A 23,630-nucleotide genomic window follows, 5' to 3' on the forward strand; every position below is an offset into this window, starting at 1 on the left:
CATTCATTTTCTCTCTTTCGCTCTCCACCCAGCCAACCACTTTATTTGCATTCACAGCCATGGTTGGCTCTAACAGCCCTTTTTTAAAAATACATTTTGTAATTATAAGTTAAAAATGGCCACTGTACACTGTGTTTCATACTAATGGTCTTTACACGTTACTCCAAAGGTGACAATACAATATCCCCCTTTCTTTTTGAAGATACCTTTATCTTATTATGTGAAAATACATAAGAGATGGGTAATAGCAAAGTTAGTTATACAGAGATAGGAGTTGTAAAACTTACAAATGCATAAATCGAAGATTTTAACATTTAGTAGGGTCTAGCGGGAATGCCTGATCAAATGGAAGTAGGGAATATGTTAATAAAGGAAGAATTGGCTGAGAGCTTAAGCAGATGTATATTTGATGAACAAGTATCAGTGCTGCTGAGGTTTTGAGATGTGTGAGCTGGAATAAAACTCTAACTAGAAAAGTTAGAGGGTAGTTAACTATTTAAAAACCAAAGATTGAAAGCAAAGCTTTATTCTAAACAAAGAGTGATTTGGAGAAAACATTTTAAAAAATGCATGAATCTAAGTATGAAGTGTCAGGGTATGCTAACTGAATCCTGTTTGGGGACTGTGAACCTTATGACATGTGGAAGAATATGTAGAAGAAATAAGGAATGACCGTGAAAGTTTTACTACCACACTAAAGCAGGATACTTACCAAGTTTAATTTCAGAATTGTGACCTGATGATCTGGACACTGAAAATGTTTGGACAAATTATTAAATTTCATGGATAAAATTTATCAAACAATGACTAATAAATACTTTTGAGGTGTGATCAGATTATGAGAAATTTAGAAAGCCTGAAGATGGTGTCAAAAAAGAAGACATAATAGACTTCAGTAGGTTGTATGTAATCCTGCAAAAGGTTTAGTTGGAAATTCCCCAATCTGTGTTGGCGTCTAACATATTGAACTGTGTCAAAGTATTGAGTTTAGACAGCCTCCTAGTTTTGTCTAAAGTTAATTTTGTAATGGAGATACACTGCTTGATAAACTACTAGAAGTACCAAAGAACCTCTTTGGGAAGAATGCCTTAACTAACAAGATTCTTGGTGCAAATAGGTCAATTAGTCATTCGATAGAAAATGGAGAACACTTTGTAATGGGCTGATGAGACCATCTGGTTAGAGATTGTACATGACATTAGAAATGCTTATGACAATTTTGAGAAGTAAAGAAAATTTGTGACTCACAATAAAAGACTGAACCCCAGAAACACCCAGGCTCCGATCATTTGAAATCTTTGGTGTGATTGAAAATTATGTGGGAACTGTTCTAAATGGTATACTAGAGTATTCAAAATTAACCATGAGACAACAAATTCGGAGGAAGAACATGGAAGTACAGATCAAAGAGAGGGCACTATATTGGTCACAGGAAGGTGATTAATGTGTTGGTGGAAGAATTTTCAATTGTGCAGTATTAAACAGTGGATCACACCTATAGGTATCCAATGAAATATCATGTTATTAAGTAAGCCATCAAGTGAAACAAAATATGTAAAAGAAAACAAACCTATTGTATTTGAAAAAGTTGTAAAATATCCATTTACGTGGGCGGCATGGTGGCACAGTGGTTAGCACTGCTGCCTCACAGCGCCAGAAATCCGGGTTCAATTCCCGCCTCAGGCGACTAACTGTGTGGAGTTTGCACGTTCTCCCCGTGTCTGTGTGGATTTCCTCCGGGTGCTCCGGTTTCCTCCCACAGTCCAAAGATGTGCAGGTCAGGTGAATTGGCCATGCTAAATTGCCCGTAGTGTTAGGAAGGGGTAAATGTAGGGGTATGGGTGGGTTGCGCTTCGGCGGGGCGGTGTGGACTTGTTGGGCCGAAGGGCCTGTTTCCACACTGTAATTAATCTAATCTAATCTAATACATAATCAGGACCCTATTGTATACCTTTAGTGGAATATGATCTCTCCACAAAAGAAATCAAAGAAGTATTTTTGACATGGGGGAAGAAATTTAGAACATGAAATGTAATTGTTCTAAACCTATATAGGCATCCATCTCCAAAAGATTTTTAAAATGAGTAAAGGGTGCAGAAAAAGTGATGAGGAAAATGAAAAGTTTCTCAAAGAAGAAGTGATAAATGTGAGATTTCTAAGAAATACTGAAGAACATCGTCAGAACCTACAGAATCCTGCCCTTGATGAGTGATTTCAAAACGTTAGTAGCTCTGCATTTAATGGATTGTGATAAAGAAGAAAAACATTTTCACTTTATGTTTTATTGATTTAGCAACCAGATTTAGTCTTTCAAAATAAATCATGTTAAAGATAAGAATATAGTTACGGCCAAACTAATAGAAAAGAAGAACGTGTCACTAACAATGGGGGAAGTTTGTTGGTGATAAAGTTACAGATATGCGTGTAAATTTGAACATCATAGTTATGAATACAGCAGCAAAAAGCACTTTTAGCAACAAGGTATGTGAAATGAAGGACCTGTACAGAAATAGACAAAATGTTTCAGAAGATTTTGACAGATTAGCCAACTGTAAGTTATCATTTGCAGTAGTATGGGCAGTCCATGGTAAGAATTCACTGCAGGTGTTGAGAGGATGTAGTCCATATCTGTTAACCTGTGGTAGAAATCCTAAAGTTCCACTGGTAATCAGTGATCAATCCCTAGCTTGGCAGAGACTATAGCTAGCTCTCCATTTTTGGAGTTTTTAAGTACACCGAATGAAGGAACAAAGCTAAATGCTCAAGAAAGTATTTGGCTCGACTTGAGGTATAATGTAAAGTACTGGGAAATGCGTTTAAAACAGGGAGACATAGTTTATTACAAAATAGAGGTGCACAAAGAGAGAAGAGGCCCGGGAAAAAAAAATATATTGCCTAACTCAGAAAAATGATAATTGTACAAACCATTCAGGTACGTCTTCAAGGTTTATGGATTTGGATTACAAATTTGCACATTCTAAAGGAGTTATATAAAGTAAAAAAAGCACTAGATATCTTTCATGACTGTATGTTGCACAACAATCAGATTGGTTCAGAATGTTACAATTGACAATTTGTTGGACAAAGGACTGATCTTTTCTCATGATCAAAATGAAGCCATTAGTCCCAAATGGCAAACAAAGGGTTTAGTCAATGGAGAAATGCAGCTATTATAAGTGGAACAGATAAGGCCACTGGAAAATGTCACAACTGGTTGAATGTACAGGATGAGGGGTATAAGGTTAAGGCCATGGATTGGGAACATGAATTATAAAGTGGAAGTGAAGAAAATCCAGTGTAGGATCAAAAATGGCTCTATGAGTGAACAAGGAGATCACACACCATTGAAAAGGATCCTACAAAGAAGAAGGGAAGATCAAAGAGTAATACTCCCGATAAAAGTATAAGGTGAGATAAAGGGCATAGTTTAACAAAGTCAAGAAATATAGATCAGACAAGGGATATCACTGGGGCAAAGGCCCATACTATCAGAAAATCTTAGCGGCTATGAGCAAGTTAGATGACAAGTTTAATAAAAGCTGTTGAACAACAAGAATTACAAAGCTGGAGAATTTGGGGTGTACATTGTTGCAAAATAGGGGACAGCCATGCTAATTGTACAAATGGACGTAAACGGTAAAAGGTTTCCCCTAACAGGACTTATAAAGTTAAAGCAAGACTAATGGTGTGTGGTTTTGGAGAAAAACTGGGGGAACAAGATATAAGAGTAGATTTACTTAAGGCAGGAAAATCAATTTTGAAAGTTTACTTGGCTTTGTTAGCAACAAAACTTGGATGTGGATCAATTAATACTAGAATTACATATCTGCAGAGAGATCAACTCAAAAGGGAAATGCTACTTTGCCTTGCAAAAGTTATCTTTTTAATGCATGTTCATGAATTGTTTTTTTGTGGGGTGGGAACAGTGAACTTCAAAAAATATCATAAATAGGCTAAAAGAAAAAAATCAGAATTGAAAGTCAGGTTTCATGGACTTTAAATAAATTGGTTTGGGAATCAAGCAGAATGAATTGAGTATTGTGCTGCATCAGCAAATTTATTTAGAAAATGTTAACCATATTACAATTAATAAAAGTAAGGCCTCGTAAAAAGTTGCAGTGGATTCCAAAACTAAATTGAGGAACTGTAAATTCTGATTGAACAACAAAATAGACAGGGCACACAAACAAGGTCAAATGTAAGTTTTGAGGTCTTACAATTGAGTCTGACTCAAAAAGTCCCAAGATGGAAGGTATTATTCAGGTAAACAAAACATTGAAAAACAGTATTGCGCTTTGAAATTTTCTTCACTGGGACATGCCAGGAACGTGAAACTTATTTTTTCCTGTGCAAATCCCTGTGATGTGCTTGCATGTCCAGGAAGATTTATGATTTTTCTTTTGGGGAAGAACAGAAATGCTGCCCCGTTAGCTTGAGAAGTTAAAAACATCAGAAGAGTAATAAGAAATATCTCAGTGGTGGAAAGTTATTCTCCTGTTGATACATTAGACATAAGATTTTTCCTAGCAAAACTACTGGAAAAAATTCTAAAAAGGAATTTGGTAACAATATCCATTGAGTGCTACATGATACATCATTGTGAAATGACATGTGTTTGGCATAACGCTTGAGTGCAGTACAACTGAAGACTCATCTTACAGTTTTTAGACAGATGTTGGATAATGGAGAAATCTCAAAATTGAAATGGGTGGATAAACACAGTTAGTTATCTGATTATTTTATGAAGAGAGTAACAAGCTCCAAGAAACTGTTAAAAACATGGAAAAAGTCATTTGAAACTTTAAAGTGATCTAAAAGAAGTAGGAATATATGTTGCCATTCTGTACCATATGTTGTAATGTATTTATTAGTTTGTTTTTATCTATCAAATATATTAAAACATTTCAATAATGAACAAAAACTGAATGTTATCATCTAGTCAGATCTTGCAGGGATGTCTGACACTAAATGGAACTAGGTAATATGTGATGTTTATATACTTTTAATTCATTTGTCGGATGTAGGTGTCACTGGCTGGCAAGCATTTATTGCCTGTTCCAGCTGTCCTTGAAAAGGTAGTATTGTGCTGCCTTCATGAACCACCACAGTCCATGTGCTGTGGATTGATCCATAATGAACTTAGGAAGAGACTTCCAGGATTTCAACCCAGTGACAGCGAAGGAATGGCAATATCTTTCCAAGTCAGAATGGCGAGTGGCTTGCAGGGGAACCTGCAGGCGGTGGTGTTCCCAAGTATTTGCTGCCTTGTTCTTCTAAATGGAAGTGGTTGTGAGTTTGGAAGGTGCTGTCTAAGGATCTTTAGTGAGCTTCTGCAATGCATCTTGTAGATAGTACACACTGATGTGACTGACCATTGGTGGTGGGGGGAGTAGATGTTTGGGCTACTTTGCCCTGAATGGTGTCAAGCTTCTTGAATGTTGATGGAGCTATACCAATCAGACAAATGAATAGTATTCCATCACACTTGTGTCCTGTAGGTGTTGGATGTACTTTGGAGATTCAGATGGTGAGTTATTCTTTACAGTATTCCTGGCTTCTGACATGCTCTTGTAGCCATTGTATTTATGTGGTGAGTACAGCTGAGTTTCAGGTCAATGGAAATCCCAAGAATATTGATAGTGGGGGGACTCGGTGATGCTAACACCACTGAATGTCAAGGGACAGTAGTTAAATCCTCTCATATTGGTGATGGTCATTGCCTGGCATTTGTGTGGCATGAACATTACTTACCACTTGTCAGCACAAGCCTGGATATTGTCCAGAACTTGTTACATTTGAACACAGACTGCTTCAGTATCTGAGGTGTCATGAATGATGCTGAACATTGTGCAATCTTCCCCACTTCTGACCTTATGATGGACAGAAGGTTGTTGATAAAGCAGGTTGGGCATAGAAAACTACCCTAAGGAATTCCTACAGACATGTTCTGGAACTGAGATGATTGATCTCTAACAACCATTTTCCTTTGTGCCAGTTATGACTCCAGCCAACATAGATTTTGCTTCCACATACCATCAGTTTCACTTTTTCTAGGGCTCATTGAACCCATACTTGGTTGAATGTGGTCTTGATGTCAAGGGATGTCACTTTCACCTCACCTCTGGAATTCATCTCTTTTGTCCATGTTTGAACGAGGCTGTGATGTGGTCAGGAGCTGAGTGGCCCTGGCTGAACCCAAACTGGGCATCACTGAGCAGGTGATACTCAATAGCACTGTTACTGATGATTGAGAGAAGACTGATGGGGTGGTAATTGGCCAGGTTAGATTTATCCTGTTTTTTCTTCATACTTGGGCAATTTTCCTCATTGTTGGTAGATGCCAGTGTTGCAAGTGTACTAAAGAGTTTGGTTAGAAGATTGGCCTGTTCTGGAGCAGCAATCTTCCCTACTTTTGCAGGTGTGTTGTCAGGGCCTGCAGCCTTCCCACTACCTAGTGTGTCCAACCATTTCTTGATATCATGTGGAGTGAATCAAATTTACTGAAGGCTGGCATCTATGATGCTGTGGGCCACTGGAGAAGGCTGTGATGGATCAATCTTCCAGCACTTCTGGCTGAGGAGTGCTGTGAATGCTTCAGCCATATCTTTTGCACAGATATATTGGACTCTTCCATCATTGAGGGTGGAGATACTTGTGGAACCTCCTCCTCCTCCTCCAGTGAGTTGTTTAATTGTCCATCACCATTCATGATTGGATGTGCCAGGGCTGCAGATCTTAGCTCTGATCCTTTTGGGGTTGCTTCTCTCCACCTATCACTTGCTTTTTATGCTGCTTGGCATGCAAGTAGACCTGATTAGTGGCTTCCACCAGGTTGATACCTTATTTTTCGGGATGCATGGTGCTGATCCTGATATGCGTCCTGCACTCTCCCTTAAACCAGGGTTGATCCCCTGGCTTGATGGTATTGGCTGACTAGGGGATATGCCAGGGCATTTGCCTGTAGATTCTGCTGGAGTGCAATTCAATCTTTTATAATGGACTGCAACATTTTCTGTACTACTGATATCAGGCTAACCAGTCTATAATTCCCTCCATTGTATCCCTTAATTCACAAGAACAAAATAACATTCAACATGTGGTCTCACCCATGCCCTGCAAATAGAAGTATTATACCTTTAATTTGATGATTAACTCCTCTCATAATAAAGGATAACATCCCTTTAGCCTTCCTGATTACATGCTATACCAATATAGTATCTTTTTGTAAGGCATGCACTGGAACATTGTAATGCCTCTGCAACTTGGAATTCCATATTGTTGTTTATTTAATATTCTGTCTTTTTATTCTTCCTACCAATCTGATCGACTTCACATTTTCCTCATTCTATTCCATCTGCCAGATTTTGCTCCATTCTTGATGAAGGGCTTATGTCTGAAATGTTGATTCTCCTTGTCCTGGGATGCTGCCTGAACAGCTGTGCTTTTCCAGCATCACACTTTTCGACTCTGATCTCCAGCATCTGCAGTCCTCACTTTCTCCTTTTCTCCACTTACTCAAACTACTGATACCCATTTGCCAGCAGCTGGTATCCTCATTACTCAGGATCCACCTTCTGTGAATACCAGGAGCGGTAAAAGCAGAAAGGTGGCTGGCACTGAAAATGCACAAAGGGAATTTTTTTTGTTTACTTTATGTAATGATTTGAATTTATGAAACTGACCATTGTATGATATGTAATGGCCAGTGATGAAAGAATGAGGAGAAGAGAGGCACTGTTGGTGAATAGGAGCTATGTAAAACTTGGCAAAAGGGGACTGTTTATGTTACAGTCTCCCTCTTTATGCTTCTCCACTATCTACCATAGTTCCCCCTTTTATCCTTCCTCATCCTCTTTATCCTCATTTTCCTCATGCTCTGGTACTCAGCCTCTTACCCAATACACAGTAATGTGAAGTGTTCTCTCATAATGTAAAAAATCACACAACACCAGGTTATAGTCCAACATCTGATGAAGGAGCGTCGCTCCGAATGCTAGTGTGCTTCCAACTAAACCTGTTGGACTATAATCTGGTGTTGTGTGAATTTTAACTTTGTACACTCCAGTCCAACACTGGCATCTCCAAATCATCTCTCATAATGGCACAGTTATGCAGCAGCTGAAAATGTGTTGCTGGAAAAGCGCAGCAGGTCAGGCAGCATCCAAGGAACAGGAGAATCGACGTTTTGGGCATCAGCCCTTCTTCAGGAATGAGGAAAGTGTGTCCAGCAGGCTAAGATAAAAGGTAGGGAGGAGGGACTTGGGGAAGGGGCGTTGGAAATGCGATAGGTGGAGGGAGGTCAAGGTGAGGGTGATAGGCCGGAGTGGGGTGGAGGCGGAGAGGTCAGGAAGAAGATTGCAGGTTAGGAAGGCGGTGCTGAGTTCGAGGGATTTGACTGAGACAAGGTGGGGGGAGGGGAAATGAGGAAATTGGAGAAATCTGAGTTCATTCCTTGTGGTTGGAGGGTTCCTAGGCGGAAGATGAGGCACTCTTCCTCCAACCGTCGTGTTGCTATGGTCTGGCGATGGAGGAGTCCAAGGACCTGCGTGTGGAGTAGGAGGGGGAGTTGAAGCACTGCCTTCCTAACCTGCAATCTTCTTCCTGACCTCTCCGCCCCACCCCACTCCGGCCTATCACCCTCACCTTGACCTCCCTCCACCTATCGCATTCCCAACGCCCCTCCCCCAAGTCCCTCCTCCCTACCTTTTATCTTAGCCTGCTGGACACACTTTCCTCATTCCTGAAGAAGGGCTGATGCCCAAAACGTCGATTCTCCTGTTCCTTGGATGCTGCCTGACCTGCTGCGCTTTTCCAGCAACACATTTTCAGCTCTGATCTCCAGCATCTGCAGTCCTCACTTTCTCCTCGAACATTTATGCAGCATGCTACCATTGATCTTGATACCCATTCAGCTAAAAACTGCAGGGCTTCGTCAGAGCAGTCTAGGCAGCAAAAAAACTAATGCCTGAGGATGTCACTAGTGTGATCTATAATGTTAGTTTGTGGTAGCATTGGCCTGTAATTACAGTTCTGTTCTCTGCATGTGTGGCTGTTTTTGCCCTGAGTCAAGAATAGGTAATACTTGCCACATTTTGGCTGTTTGTCAAACGGTTAACTGTAAAGACTGCTACCAGGATAATAGGCATTTATCTGCATATTGTGATACCAGTGTTGCTCACCAGTTGCATATTGAGGGAATTGAATTCCTATTAGCTCACAGAGATCACTTGGGGTCAGCAATAGCCTAACTGTGGAAGAGCTCAAGCCTATGCAAACTCTTTTGTTCACACTGCTTGCTTATCTCTGCCAATGGTAATTATATTAAATTGCTTCCATATTTATTAGGAACCTCAATGAGTGGTCTTAAGGGCAAAGCACAGTTTGAGATATTTGTTACATCTCCAACAGCAGCATAGATTGAGCTATAAAGGTTAAGATATATGGTCTCCTTGATGTTCACAGTCAATGTGTTTCTTGACCTGCTTTGATTTTGCATTTGTAGCAGCAGTAGGTAGAAGATTTCAGCCACAACCACTTCTATGAAGTAGAAACATCTTTTAGATTAGCAGCCTTTGTCAAAGTTGAGTTAAGAGAATTGTTTCCTGAAATCCTTAGGCAAATGTCACCTCCTTCTGAGAATCTTTCTCTGCCTCATCATTATTCTTCTTCCAGAAGCATGTCCTGCTCTATATGTCCCCTCTTAATTCTCCCATTCATGTGCAAATCCTAGAAAATGCCTTACCAGATTTATCTGGAAGTAACTGTTTCAGCACGATCTTTTAGATGAACAGAAATGCACTACAGCACTAGTCACACAATTCCCTTTAGGGATTCAGTCTTTGTTTTCAGTTAAAGCTTCAATACACTCTAACACCTAAGTTGCAAATAGTTCTCAATGCTACTTAGTACAATAATTCCTCACTAAGTATTGATTCAGTCAACATTGCTCATTATAATGTATGTTATTATTTGTTATTATTTCATGTATGTCATGGTTGTGATAATTGTTCCAACTTTTTAATCATTTTTTAAAATACATGATACTCAGTCTTATTCACATGAGTACTCCGTTAGAAACACTACCAACTGAGACTGTTAAAATTTCAACACATTCTTGAAAAGAAATGCATACTTTATTGAAGTTGTTTTGCCTTGCACTAAAGGGAAAACTGAATTACACGGAATTTCCCAGGATTAAACCTTGATCAATTGGAGTCAAACTGCCTGGTTTAATATTTAAACTAAGTTTTGCAGTTAACTGTCAGTCATCATCAATTGCTGCATTCTCAATAGTTATACATTTACCAATCACAGTCCACTTGCCAACCAATGAGCACTCTTTTCTCATGCAGTATATATTTCTTTTCCTTTTATGTTATTTTTCTTGTGAATTGTCCTGATAAGCGCAAAACGTAAAGCTTTGACAAAATGTGTTTTGTTTAACAATACTTAATTATATCTACCAGGCAACATTGGAAACCATTACATAAGATAGGTACTTCAGCGATGTCATTGAGTAAAATGAGTGTTGTTGGAATGTACAGTTTAGAAATATCAGGGCTGCTCTCAAATCAGCATTGCACTCTGTTTGATGTTGTAATCTGTCCTACCATATATTGTTTTTATTTAACCTATTTTTCCTGATCAACCTGTTTCGTGATGTTATTATACACCTCTGGAATAGGTGAGACCTTCAACAAATAATTGCTCATGAACACAATTGAAGTCCCAAACATTTGACAAATATTCTTATGAACTTTGTCTTTCCTTCTGCAGTCAGAATTCATTATAAACTAATATTATGAGGCTGCAAGTTGCTTTGTCAATCTTGTGAAGTCCAAGAAATGTTAACTCTATTGAAATGTTAACTCTATTTTTCTGCCCATAGATGCTGCTAGGTGTGCTGAATTTCCCATACACTTTCTATTTTCATACTCATGTACTTCTTCTCAGGTGGCTCAGTGGTTAGCACTGCTGCCTCACAGTACCAGGGACCTGGTTTTGATCCCCACCTCAGATGACTGTGTGGATTTCCTCCGGGTGCTCTAGTTTCCCCCCACAATCCAAAGATGTGCAGGTTAGGTGTATTGGCCATGCTAAATTGCCCAGTGTTCAAAGATGAGCCTTCCTTACTTCAGTGAAAACGCAGCCTGTGAATGCTTGTTCTGGAGTCATGGAGGTTGTGGAAGATAATAATGTGAGGGTATCATCATGGGATTCTGATTTTCTTGTTTCTGCATCTTTTAATATTTGACAGTTAAATGTGGGGTACAGGGTAGAGGGGTGAGTCTGGTGGGATACAATTTGGCGTGGACTTGTAGGGCCAAATGACCTGTTTCCACATTGTGGAGATTGTATTCTTGATCTTTTCTTAGACTCTAATCACAGATGAAATAGAATTCATTCTATTAATGTTTCTTTTAATGTTAACTTGCCCTCACTCCCAAAAATGGAACTTGCCGTTTTCTGAAATAGTACAAAATTATTTGACGAAGAATGAGCAGTTCATGTCTACTATTTACACTATGAAACAGTTTGGATGAAGTCAGTGCTAGCTTATCTATTGCTATACTTAATACTGATCAGAACAATTGCTGCCAGAACCTGATACTTCATCCCTGAGAACCACGTCCACCAAAAACTTATTACATTAAACTGATCTTGAATAGTAATGCCAGACCAGCAGGAAACATTGCAGGTGTCCAAAGCATTTGAAGATAACACATAACAGCTCTGAAAGATTAGCAACAGGCAATAAACCACTGAGCCTTCCTTACTTCAGTGAAAACGTAGCATGGGAATGCTTGTTCTGGAGTCATGGAGGTTGGGGAAGATAATAATGGGAGGGGGTCATCATAAGATTCTGATTTTCTCATTTCTACATCTTTTATTATTTGGCAGTTAAATATATCATGAACCATTCATGTTGTTCACTAATCTCCTTTTCTTCATCTTGCCATGTAAGGGAAGACTCATTAAAGCCAATCATTCTGGCTCTGCCAGCACTTCAGAGTCACGAGTGACTTGATCCCTTTTAAGCTCAGTGGTTAGTAGAGTCAGTGCCCAATAATGGAATGTGCTCAGATATGTGTGCTGTCTCTCAGAATAGCAGCACAGGCATACTCTTCAATCTACCCCTGCTGACATCAGCACATGTAGCCAAAAGGATGCAGGATGAGATTACTCATGATTTTGCACAGCATGTGTAGCCTGCAGCTGGTCCCTCTTGGGATTTAGCTGCCACGAGATGATGGCTAAATGATTCCTTTACTACTGCAGCAACAGCCCACTTCAAGCATTTCTCCAACTCAAGTAGAATGTGGGAAAACATGTAGTTTGGTGTAAAATTTCACATTTTGAACTTGTAGCAAGGTGAGAAACACAGCAACAAGAATTGTTGAACAGAATGGCTTTGCATAACTTAATTACTGTAATAACTTTGTTATTTGCAGGATGCCTTGTGATGCTGTGATAGCATTCCTGCTTCTGAACCAGAAGCTCATGGACTTGTTAGTTATGGAAGGTACATTCATAGCTATCAACCTGTGGTTAATTGTCAAAGTAACAGGGTTTCCTGGTCAGCCATGCCTGATATGGAGCAGTCTCCCTGAAACTATAACTGCTGGCAATTTGTTTCAGGAAATAACAGCCACAGAAAGAAACCTAAGCACATGTGCTAATCAACACTAGAAAGTTCTACATTCATGTGCAAATTCAGTGCAAAGAACAGCTTCATCACTGGTGTATTTTTGTACACTGGTGACAACAAAATGTGAGCATTCTTTCACAATATATCTTGCATTCTGATTTACTTTTATACAGGTGAACTGAAACAAATGTATACTCCATAAATCCCATTCCCAAATTATACAGTAATTTATTAGTTGCCTTTATTAAAGGTGGAAAGTCATTTTCTTTAAGTCCACATTTACTTTGAGTTGCTACCAATCACTCCTTGCCTTCTTCATGGTACCCTCATTCCCATTCTGCTCATTACTTAAAAAAAAACTTTTAATAATGGTAGCTCAGAGGTTAGCAGTGCTACCTCAGAGCACCAGAGATCCAGATTCGATGCCAGCCTTGGGTGACTGTGTGTGTGGAGTTTTGATATTCTCTCCAGGTGCTCCAGTTCCCTCCCACAGTCCAAAGACATGAGGATTGGATGGATTGGCCATGCTAAATTGCCTATAGAATGCAGGATAGGTGGATTAACCCTGGAAAATATAAGGTTATAGGATAGGGGTGCTGTTTGAAGGATCACTGTGAATGCAATGAGTGATATGGCCTGCTTCCACACAATAGGGATTCATAGAGTGCTGTCGCAGTCCTTGTTATATCCAGCAGTTTTCCAGTCCCGTTTAATTAAGGCTGGAAAACAATGGTGATTTTGTTGTAAGTTTACTGTTCAATGATTGCTTCTGTGTTGCTGCCAGTCAGCCTAACTCTGCCTAATGCAGCATCCTTTGTAAAGTACTTAACCTGTTACAATCTCAGAAATGTAAAACAAAATGGTAAAAGTGAACAGCAATTTAATCAACCTCAACTAGAAGAAGTTGGAGGAATGGTTTAGATCCTTTTGTTAATCAAGATGCAAAGAATAATAATTAAAAGGTCTTCCTTAAATTTTAAGCTGGCATGCTTTTCAGATGCTAACTTATGAGTTGTATAATTCTAGCATTTCCTGTTTATTTTACACACAGAATTGATTTTCAGATTCAATTCAACCTTGCTTAAAAGTTACTGCCCAGACATTCAAATAGCAAGATCACCACTGTACCAGTCTAGACAGGAGTTGCATTTTGAGCATTCTCTCAACTGAATTTAGACATTCTTATTTTCAAATAACCTCTTCAGGGTTCCAACCAAATACTCCTGGTTTGGAACTTAGTTTGTCTCCTTACACTGAGATAAAGTTTCTCTTAATAGCTCTAAACTATCTCTTTTCCTCAAGTGAAACTGTTTTACTTCCACTAGGATGTCCAGGAACTGAAATCTACAGTTTTCCCAGGCTATCATTGGTCTCTCCCAAACCAAAAAAATCCCAATACCTTCCAATTGGAAGCCTAATCTAACTCACTGTTTACTTGATGTAGATTCCCATTGTACTCCAGGTAATATTTCTCATTTTTACTTTAAAAAGAATCACAGTTCCAGAAAGCTTTGGAATTTAATCATTAAACCCTTTCAAAGATAAAAACCAAAACCTATTTGCCACCAATTCAAAATCTAAACCCGAAAAGAATTGTTATGCACATATATAAATTACACACATAACACACACCACTTCCTAAATGTTTTACTTCAGATGACATATGTGCGTGGGAAAAGCCAATAATGCATTTTTGTATAATGTTCACTTTGAGAACAAAGTGGAAGAAGGATAATTTGCTTTCTGGTTTTGACATCATTAGGTTCTATATGACCTGAGATTGCCATATGGATGCAAACTCTTGCAGTGATGAGGTTCCAACCTGTCCAGTGACTAGAATTGATGAGAGCAGACACAAGTAAACTTCTCCATATAGTCATAGAGATGTACAGCACAGAAACAAACCCTTCAGTCCAACTTGTCCATGCTGACCAGATCCCAACCCAATCTAGTCCTACCTGCCAGCACCAGGCCCATATCCCATCAAACCTTTCCTATTCATATACTCATCCAAATGCCTCCCAACTCCAGTACTCAATACTCTGACCAATAAAGGAAAGCATACCAAATGCCTCCTTCACTATCCTATCTACCTACAAATCCACTTTCATGGAGCTATGAACCTGCACTCAAAGGTCTCTTTGTTCAGCAACACTTCCTAGGACCTTACCAGTAAATGTATAAGTCCTGCTAAGATTTGCTTTCTCAAAAATCAGTACCTCACATTTATCTAAAGTAAACTCCATCTGCCAGTTCTCAGCCCACTGGCCCATCTGATCAAGATCCCGTTGTAATCTGAGGTAACCTTCTTCGCTGTCCACTATACCTCCAATTTTGGTGTCATCTGCAAACTTATTAACTATACCTCTTATGCTCACATCCAAATCATTTATTTAAATGATGAAAAGTGGTGGACCCAACACCCCATGAATGGATCAGTTTTCTGTTTGTCAGTTTATAACAGATCCTGGTGTTCTATTAGGGCTTTGAGAATATAGCAAGACTGAGCTATACTGTTAGACAGAATAGACAGCTGAAGGCAGGAAAAGCAGGTCACTGTAGAAGACCATTTAAAGGAATCAGAGAAGGGAGTGTCTGGAAATTTTGTGGCATTTGAACTCATGATCCAAGTGGAAGAAGGTTCATGGACGTGTACTTTTTAAGTGTTTAATATGTCTAAGTGGAATACAGCTGCTGTTGAATGCAACTCAAAACTGAAACAATTGAATGGTACAGTTACAGAGGCTAAGTTAGACCAACTGTGAGATTGCATGTGGCGTCATATTTGCACAGAAAGTAATGAGAGTGCTTGTAACTATGCCAAACATGTCTTTGCTGTATCAACTATCTAAAATGGAACTTGCTTTTCATTTGAAATATCCTTTACCTGTTAATTGATTTTTAAATTATGTTTCTTTTAAATGGTTTATTACAATATTTTAAAAAAATATTTTGTCCATTGGTTTTCTTTCTATTTAAAGTTATCCATTTCCATGGGAATTATTCCAAGCTAAATATTTATTTTTTAAAAGACACTAGCTTCCACTGTATATGAGGCCTTTCACTTCTTTTACAGATAAAAATAATTATCCCATTAGGCCCAATACCCAGAGATTACACGCAAGGTAACTGAGAGGCCCAGTCCCCTATTTCAACTACAGTATTCAAGTAAATGACTCCAATCGCTAAGGATATGTGGCAAGTGATCTTGCAGCAATAAAAATGCCTCCTGGAGGTAAATACTTGTTAAAAATCCATTTTTTTTTCTCGCTGTTTGTAACATTACAGCTGTTGTCCTTTATAAATAGTGCTAGCTTCTGTAACACAACAAATCAATTACAAATGAAATACAGCATGTGGTATAAACTTCAGAGAGTAAAAGAGATCATCAACCATTGAAGGATGTTTGTGAAAAGAACACTGACATGATGCTACAAAAATAAGTCTAGCAATTTTAATGTTTAGGTGTTTAGGTCTTTGCCTGAAGCATCCTCTTTAAAAATATTGAATTCAGTCGCCAAACTACCTGGTGTTGCCAGGCCAGAAAGAATAGTTAAGGTACTTCACAGCAAGAGAATATTCAGAGCAACCGTTATCATTGGTGTCCTATAATTCAGTTAGCAAAACTTACTGTGAAAAATAGGGAATTTCTTCCTGCTTTGATGATTGATTTTAAACAAAATGCCTCCCAACTGTGCTTCTCTATTTTCTTTCTCGACTTCAGCTCAGTTGCAGCACTTCTGCCTGTGAGTAGTCAAGACCGACTCGAAAAGACTTGTGCACATAATCTAAACTGACATGGTGTAACAATGTAACAGTGAGTCAATGCTCCAGCATTGATTGTGCTGGCTTTTCAAATGAGACGTTTTACCGAGGAATTGTCTTGTTTCTCAGGTAAATGTGGGCTCCTTTCACTATTGGGAAAAGGAAAAGGGGAATTATCTTAACCAAATTTTAATCCTTTAACTGAGAACCAAAACAAATTATCTCTATTTTTCATGTAGTTGTTCATAGAGCTTGCTGACTGAAATTTGGATGCCATGTTCACTTGCATACAGTAGTGACACACTTCAAAAGTATTTCATTTGATGTTAATTGCTTTGGAATGCAAAATGTGTAAAAGCAAATTCCTTCAGTTTGATCTTTACCAAAGCTTGCTCTTGTGGCTCTTGATCAAAACCTCTCTCTATTTTTATCTTCTTGGAATCACAGCCAGAAGGATTGGCATGCCAGAAACCCCTGGTCAAGCATCTGGAACCAGATACTTCCCAAAACAATGGGAGACAGCTGTATTTTTGATTACAAAGACAGGCAATTATCAAATTGTCTTATTTTAAGCATTTTAACTACTTTTTATTCTCAATGTCTTTTATAATTTGGCTTTGAAACACCACATTGAAATGTCACCTTTTCTTTCCCAAACCCTCTGTATAGAAAAATAATCGAATAAATTCCATGACATGACATATTTCCACTCCCACAGTTTCAGTTGCGTACTTAACTCAGCATCTTGCTACATCTGTCGATTCTTCTTGACCCCAGAAACGCACAGATTTCATGGAATCTGTCCAGGTATTCTGGAACTTGTATGCCTGATGTCTCTGATCTCACTCATCAACTATAGTTTTATGTATTATACAGCCAACTACATCTGCTTAGCCTGCTGGGAATTGACTTACCAGCATGGACTCTGCACACGGGCCACTCTATAGTCTTTGAGCAGTATGGAAGTACTGCTCTAGTGTTCTAATACAGACAACATACATGTATGTATTGACTACTGAAGTGAGACAACTGACCTACTGGACAGTGTGCCCCATCTTCATAAGACTGGTATACAACTACTTTCTTGTGTGTCTCTATTGAAGAAAAGACTACTCCATCCTATGCCAGATATGACACAAACTTGCTTCCTGAAAATCCAATACAACACAATCTCCCTTGGTTTCAATTTTTTTGATGTGAGGGGAAAGTTTTCTATCTAACCTTTCCTAAGCCTTGTGACATGTTTGACCATCTGCATCTCCTATAACCAACAATAGATTTTCTGGTCATTACGATAACGTTATTGTTGTAGATTTTCCATTCACAGTTGACCGCCACGCTTCTGACAACGTATCTTGCTATTCTTGTTATGAACCAGACCAATATCTCCTTCAAATATATCAAGGAGATAGACTCTACCCTAACTTTTTCTTATTTGAAGTTAAGTGTAAAATGCTGTGTTCCAGATGTAATTCAATTAGGTACTTGACTCGATTTTAAGTGAAACAGTTGAAATACGAACAAAAGAAAGAAGAATTGGTCTAACTAACTCTCTTGGAGAACTTAACAGAATAATAAATTATTTAACAACCAAACAGCAACAATATAGTAACATCCCATAAACTGTTCTCTGCAAAGGCAAAGTCAGCAAAACAGATTGTCTCACATGCGGTGTTTCTCCAGTCCAGGAGAAAAGAACATCCAGAAAAAATTCTGGCAGAGAAAGAGAACCCAAGCTAGTAGCATGTAGCAACTTCCACAACCAGCTTCAAAGTCCCAACAGCTACTGAAAGCTAAACTAAAACCCTGGTTCTGTGGGAGCTTAACTCCACCCATTCATGCTGCTGCTATTGTTCCAACTTGTAAAAAAACTCCAAGGACACCCAAGCTGTTTACTTTACTGGCTTGGAACACTCCATTCAGCACCTCTGTCTCAATCTCTCTTCATAAAAATAAACAGAAAATATACCTCTTAGAGCCATAACATTGTCACACTCTTCAAGAATACACAATTAGCTGCAAAAAATGCTTTGAGCTATTCCAAAGTAATAAAAAAAAATTATAAATGCAAGTTCTATCTTTCTTTACAATTCAAATGCCAGAAATGAACTGTCAGTTTGCTTGGATGACTACAGCTCCAACACCTTCAAGAAGCTTGACATTGTCCAAAGCAAAGCAACCCACATGATTGGCACCTCAGCCACAAACATTCACTCGCTTCACCACAGACACAGAATAGTGTGTAGCATCTGCAAGATACACTGCAGAACTTCACCAAGACCCCTTGGTTAGCACTTCTGAACCTAAGATCACTACACCTAGAAAGACAGGGGAGCACCATCACCTGCAATTTCCCCTTCAAGCTGCTCATCATCATGATTTGGAACCATATTACCATTCCTTCAGTGTCACTGAATCAACCTGCTGGAAATCCCTCCCTGATAGTGTCGTGGGTCCACTTGCATCAAAATGGACTGCAATGATTCAAGAAGGAACCACATCCTCAAGGACAATTAGCAGTGGGCAACAAGTGATGGACCTGCTAGCAAAGGTCACATTCTATGAATGAATAAATAAAAATGAGCCAAAGATCTTTTGACAGCATCTTCCAAGCCCATGATCTCTGCCACTTAAAAAAGGAGATGGCAGCAGTTACATGGGAACTGCATCGCCTCTGCCAATGCTGAATTATATTCACCATTCCTTCAATGTCCCTGCCCTGACAACCTGGAACCCCTTCTAAGCAGCACAGAGAACTGCAGTGATTTAAAATAAAATAGCTCACCATTCACCTTCTCCAGGGTAAGTAGGGATAGGCAGCAGCTGAACCAAGTAAAAAGCTCACATCATAGGGACCTTGTTTTAAAAAATGCAGGTAAACTATCTTTTACTGGTGGGCACGTAATGGAGGCAGTCTGATCGCTGAGCCCAGGATGGAGGGGGTGAATGGTGGGTGAGCTGGAGGGAGCGTTGGTGAGGAATAGCAAGTCGATCTGATCCTGACATTTTGGTGACATAGTTCAATCTCCAACTGATGATGGTGTGTGGGAGGCAGTCTGGTGGGAGGTTGGTTGTGACAGTTGGAAAGTTTATAGGGGTAGGGAAAAGCATTTAGCATGTCATAAAGTTATACTCATCTCCTCAGCTCCCTTCAACTCTCCATTTTTCTGAGGCATGGCCATTGTAAAACCAGCAGATTAACAGAGCTGTAAGCTTCATTAAAAATATTTTCTTGGCCAATCCATTTCAGAAAAGGTCTAGTTGCTTGCCTCTGCTTTACACCGGGCAGTAGGTAAGTGGGAGGTGAATCATGGTTGGGTTCTGAATGATTAACATTTTACCCAACTACAGGCTACCTGATTCAAAGAATTGCAATTCAATAATTGTTTTCTGTTCATTTTAAAGGTAATTCTTTGCCACCTCCTTCTTTATTCATGCAACTCAGTATAAAAGGCAATTTCTGTGAATGTTTACAAGTTTAGAGTCTGGTCTTAAATATTCTTTTAAATGTAAATGAGTAAAGGGACAATCCTAAAAACTACATGTCAGTCAGCTAAATGTTGGTGATTTTGCCCTGACCCTTATTTCAGGCTGAACACTCCCCTACTCATTCTCCTCAGATTTCAGAGAAGTCTGACTGTGGCATTTTGGAGACCAGCGTAGATCATCCATTTTGTGTGTCAGCCTCCAATCTGATCCATGTCCCTTATGGGCCAGCAAAGTTGAAATTGCCAGCTTAGAGTAGCCTGTCCCTGCTCAGATGATCAGCTTTGTAGCAGAATGGGAATTCCAACTGTCAGGATCCAAAATTACAGGGAAACTCAGGCAACATGACTTTACTATAACTGGTTTCCACAGGAAATCAATGGCAATCCTCACTCATGTCCTGTGATGCCATTATGCTGTTGTGAAATTTGACAGAGACTCTCAAGCTCTTTCTCAGAAGAAAATGATGACAAGCATTCAAATTAGCAGTCAACTTTGCAATCTTGGCAGAACACTCCTTCTCTTCAGACCGGTGTCAAGGAAGTTATCTCTTCAAAGACTGTCCAGTTCTATTGCAGTTAACCATGTGAACCAAAGTAGAAAATGTGGGAGAAACTCAGCGGGTCTGGCAGTATCTGTGGAGAGAGAAACAGAGTAACATTTCAAGTTCAGTTGGACTGTTTGTTGCAATTGAAACTTCTTTGGCAGTTCTGATGAAGCATCATACTATATTTGAAATGTTAAATGACTTTGTCTCCACAGATGCCGCAGATGTGAGGAGTTTCTCCAAGTGTTCTTGTTTTATTTCAGATTTGCAGTATCCACAGTATTTTGCTTTTATCCCTGAGGACTTAAATTGTTTTAACATGGCAATCTGGTCAGATATGACCAGATATGATTGCCTTGGCTTGTGTATGACAATGCCTCCATCTTGAGTATCTGTAACGTAAAGCACAGCTGCTTTGAATCTGCTCTGAATCTCCTCTTTCTTCAGAATCTACCAATACAGTAATGTAGCCATTGATATATCCTTTTTATTCCTGGACTTAACCAAAAAATGCTTAATGAAATAAAGTGACTTTGAATGAAATAACAAATTATTGCTTTGTGCCTTTACTTCTAAGGAATAGGCATGAATTCGGCCTAGATAATTTTTCTATATGTCTCAGAATTCTAGGTTTAGGTAATCTTATCAAACTCTCTGCGAGAACAAATTCACAGAAAAAACACTGAGACACATTGTTGAACTAGAACAGAAGAAACATTATTTTTTCTCTAACCTACACTAAAGTGGACTTTGGAGTATTTTCTGCTATTGCTGAAAAGATAAATATACATGTAGATATGGAGTTCTTTTCTGCTAACCAGCATCCCGAACTATGACACAAAATACGCTAAAACTAAAAATACTAAAATAATTTATCTGAGTTAATGAATTATTTTCTTTCAGAGAAATCTTCTATCCTCTTTTTTCTTTTAGTATTTTCCAGTAATTGTGTATCTTACAGTATTGAAGTACCCTTTGTGTGACCTCTTTGGTAGTTTAAGCTGCAACAACTCATTGGCTAAATAGGTTTTGGTTCATGCATCCTTTCAGTTAATGAACTGAAAATATAGTAATACCGATTAACACATAAAATTGTATCAAAAAGGCATATGCCATATGGCTGAATATGTGTGTTTAGGGGGAGTTAAATTAGCACTGGGAGATATAACATACTCTATAAAGAAAATCACTTACCTTACCTTTTTCACAATCCATAACAAAATGATTAATAAATGAGCCGATATAAATGTGAGCAAACTGGGAGCTTTAAATAATTGCATCCCAGTCCATTTTATGTTAATGCACATTCAACTATAATGTATCATTTTCTGCATTTAAAAGTATCGTCAGCATAATTCAGGTTTCGGTAGGCTAATTTAAATTGAAGAAAAGTTATTGAGCATTGCAAATGGTATGAGTTTTAAGCATACTAAGGGGTATATTTTTCTCTGAACAAAGTTAAATACATCTTTCCACTAAACCTGAAAGCTTTATGTTGATAATTTAGTTTTAAAAAAGTTCTTTACCTTTACATGAGCAAAATAGGTCCCCAAGTGAAGGCATAAATGTTGCACTTCATGCACCACACTTTATATGAAATAATTTGTACATACTCTAGTAGAACAGTGAATTTCTTTTATCAGTCAATCTTTTATAAATTGAAGATTGATCAAAAAAGAAGCCACAGCTCTGCAAATGGTTGAACTGTGGAGTAGTAAGTTTAAGGCACCTTTGTATATTTATGAGCAAGAAACCTTTGGACAAATGGTCTTGATGTATGTTGGTGTAGACAGCAGAAAGGAATATTGTAAAATGTTCAAGTGAAGAAGAAAGGCATATATAAGCATATGAATTTTAAGTATACAGAATGGGCTTCAGTTCTTCAAGTGTTTTCCAGTTTTAGTGAAGTCTGGTCAAACCTGCTCTTGTTACATCAAAGAATTGTACAAAAACCTAAAAGAAAATGAAGGAACATGAAAGGGCATAGTTTAAACTGATTAGTGACAGTATTGATATACCTGAGGTAGAAAGAAAACATTTCACAGCATCCTTGCTTTTAATATTAACAGGGAGCTTTCTACACTGCAGTATTTTAAATTGTCATCTTTCTAACAGTTTTCATTCCTTGTGAGTATTTTAACTTTTTGTGTATAAAGCTGCAGTATCCCAAGTTATCACAGATTTTATTTTTCTGAAGCCTTTGGAGAAGTTAATGATATCTGCTTACTTTAAAAATAGGATTTCAATTCCAAGTTTTCCAACTGAAATAGATTTTTGGAACATTTGACATGCTTTTCAAGGACTTCCCCTTTAAACCTTTAGGCTTCTGACAGTTAAAAGAGAAGATCAGAATTCTGAATCAGCATGTACATGAGCAAAGAAAAATTCTGATCTCTGTCCTAACTTTTTGTGAATATATTTAGATTAAATTGAATTGACAGAGTATTTTTCACAGGTGTTTGTGTCTTTCCTAATATTCCCTACGTTGGGACACTATTGGGACCCTGTCCTGACACCTTAAGAAGTGACAAATGTACATTTTTCCCTTATCCAGATATCAAGATGTGCCCCACAGTTTCAGTTTCAGGGACTGGTTCAGATAACTAAATTAAACATCAGATCATGAATCTTCTGTTAGTTTTAAGACTTTTTTTCTAAATCAAGGGCTAATCTTTTGGCTTAGCAGCTGTTTTACTTCCAGCTCTGTCAGTGTCTATTATTTATCTATGTACAGTGCACTTTTGGTAAACTGAAGGCAGCATTTTTTTGGGAAGTGAGAAATATTTGCATGATTTTAAAATTGTCATGCCTGCTTACATATAATGTTAAAGAAAGACGTGACCACTTATCATATGATGCACAAAAAAATCATAGTTTGTTGATAAATTTGGAATTTTATCTTTTTCCCCTTTTTGTGGTCTTTTTTTCCCATTTTTATTTATTTTTCCCTATTTCCATAATTTTACCTGCAGCAACTATCTTCCCCTCATCTGCATTCCCCCTTGTCTTCTTGGGCATGTTGAAGCAGGAAGTAAAAGGGAAGGATTGGTATGAGGGAAGAGGATTGGACTGGAAAGCAAGAGGTTCATGAACAATTGATCTCTGTCTTGCAATTCATGCTAGACAGTAAGATGTGGAATAAAGATTGTGAAAATTAAAATAAGGCATATTGTAAGAGCATAT

At 38.4% G+C, this 23,630-nt stretch overlaps 1 protein-coding gene across 1 annotated transcript in view; it reads left to right on the forward strand.

Moving 5' to 3' along the window:
• ush2a (Usher syndrome 2A (autosomal recessive, mild)) overlaps positions 1–23,630 on the forward strand; it is a 929,735-nt gene that overhangs the window by 478,930 nt on the left and 427,175 nt on the right. Inside the window, 1 exon segment of the mRNA XM_072580162.1 lies at positions 12,453–12,523. Coding sequence (XP_072436263.1) covers positions 12,453–12,523 — 71 coding nt within the window.

This window comes from Chiloscyllium punctatum, chromosome 11 (assembly GCF_047496795.1).
Source record: "Chiloscyllium punctatum isolate Juve2018m chromosome 11, sChiPun1.3, whole genome shotgun sequence".
Taxonomy (NCBI): domain Eukaryota; kingdom Metazoa; phylum Chordata; class Chondrichthyes; order Orectolobiformes; family Hemiscylliidae; genus Chiloscyllium; species Chiloscyllium punctatum.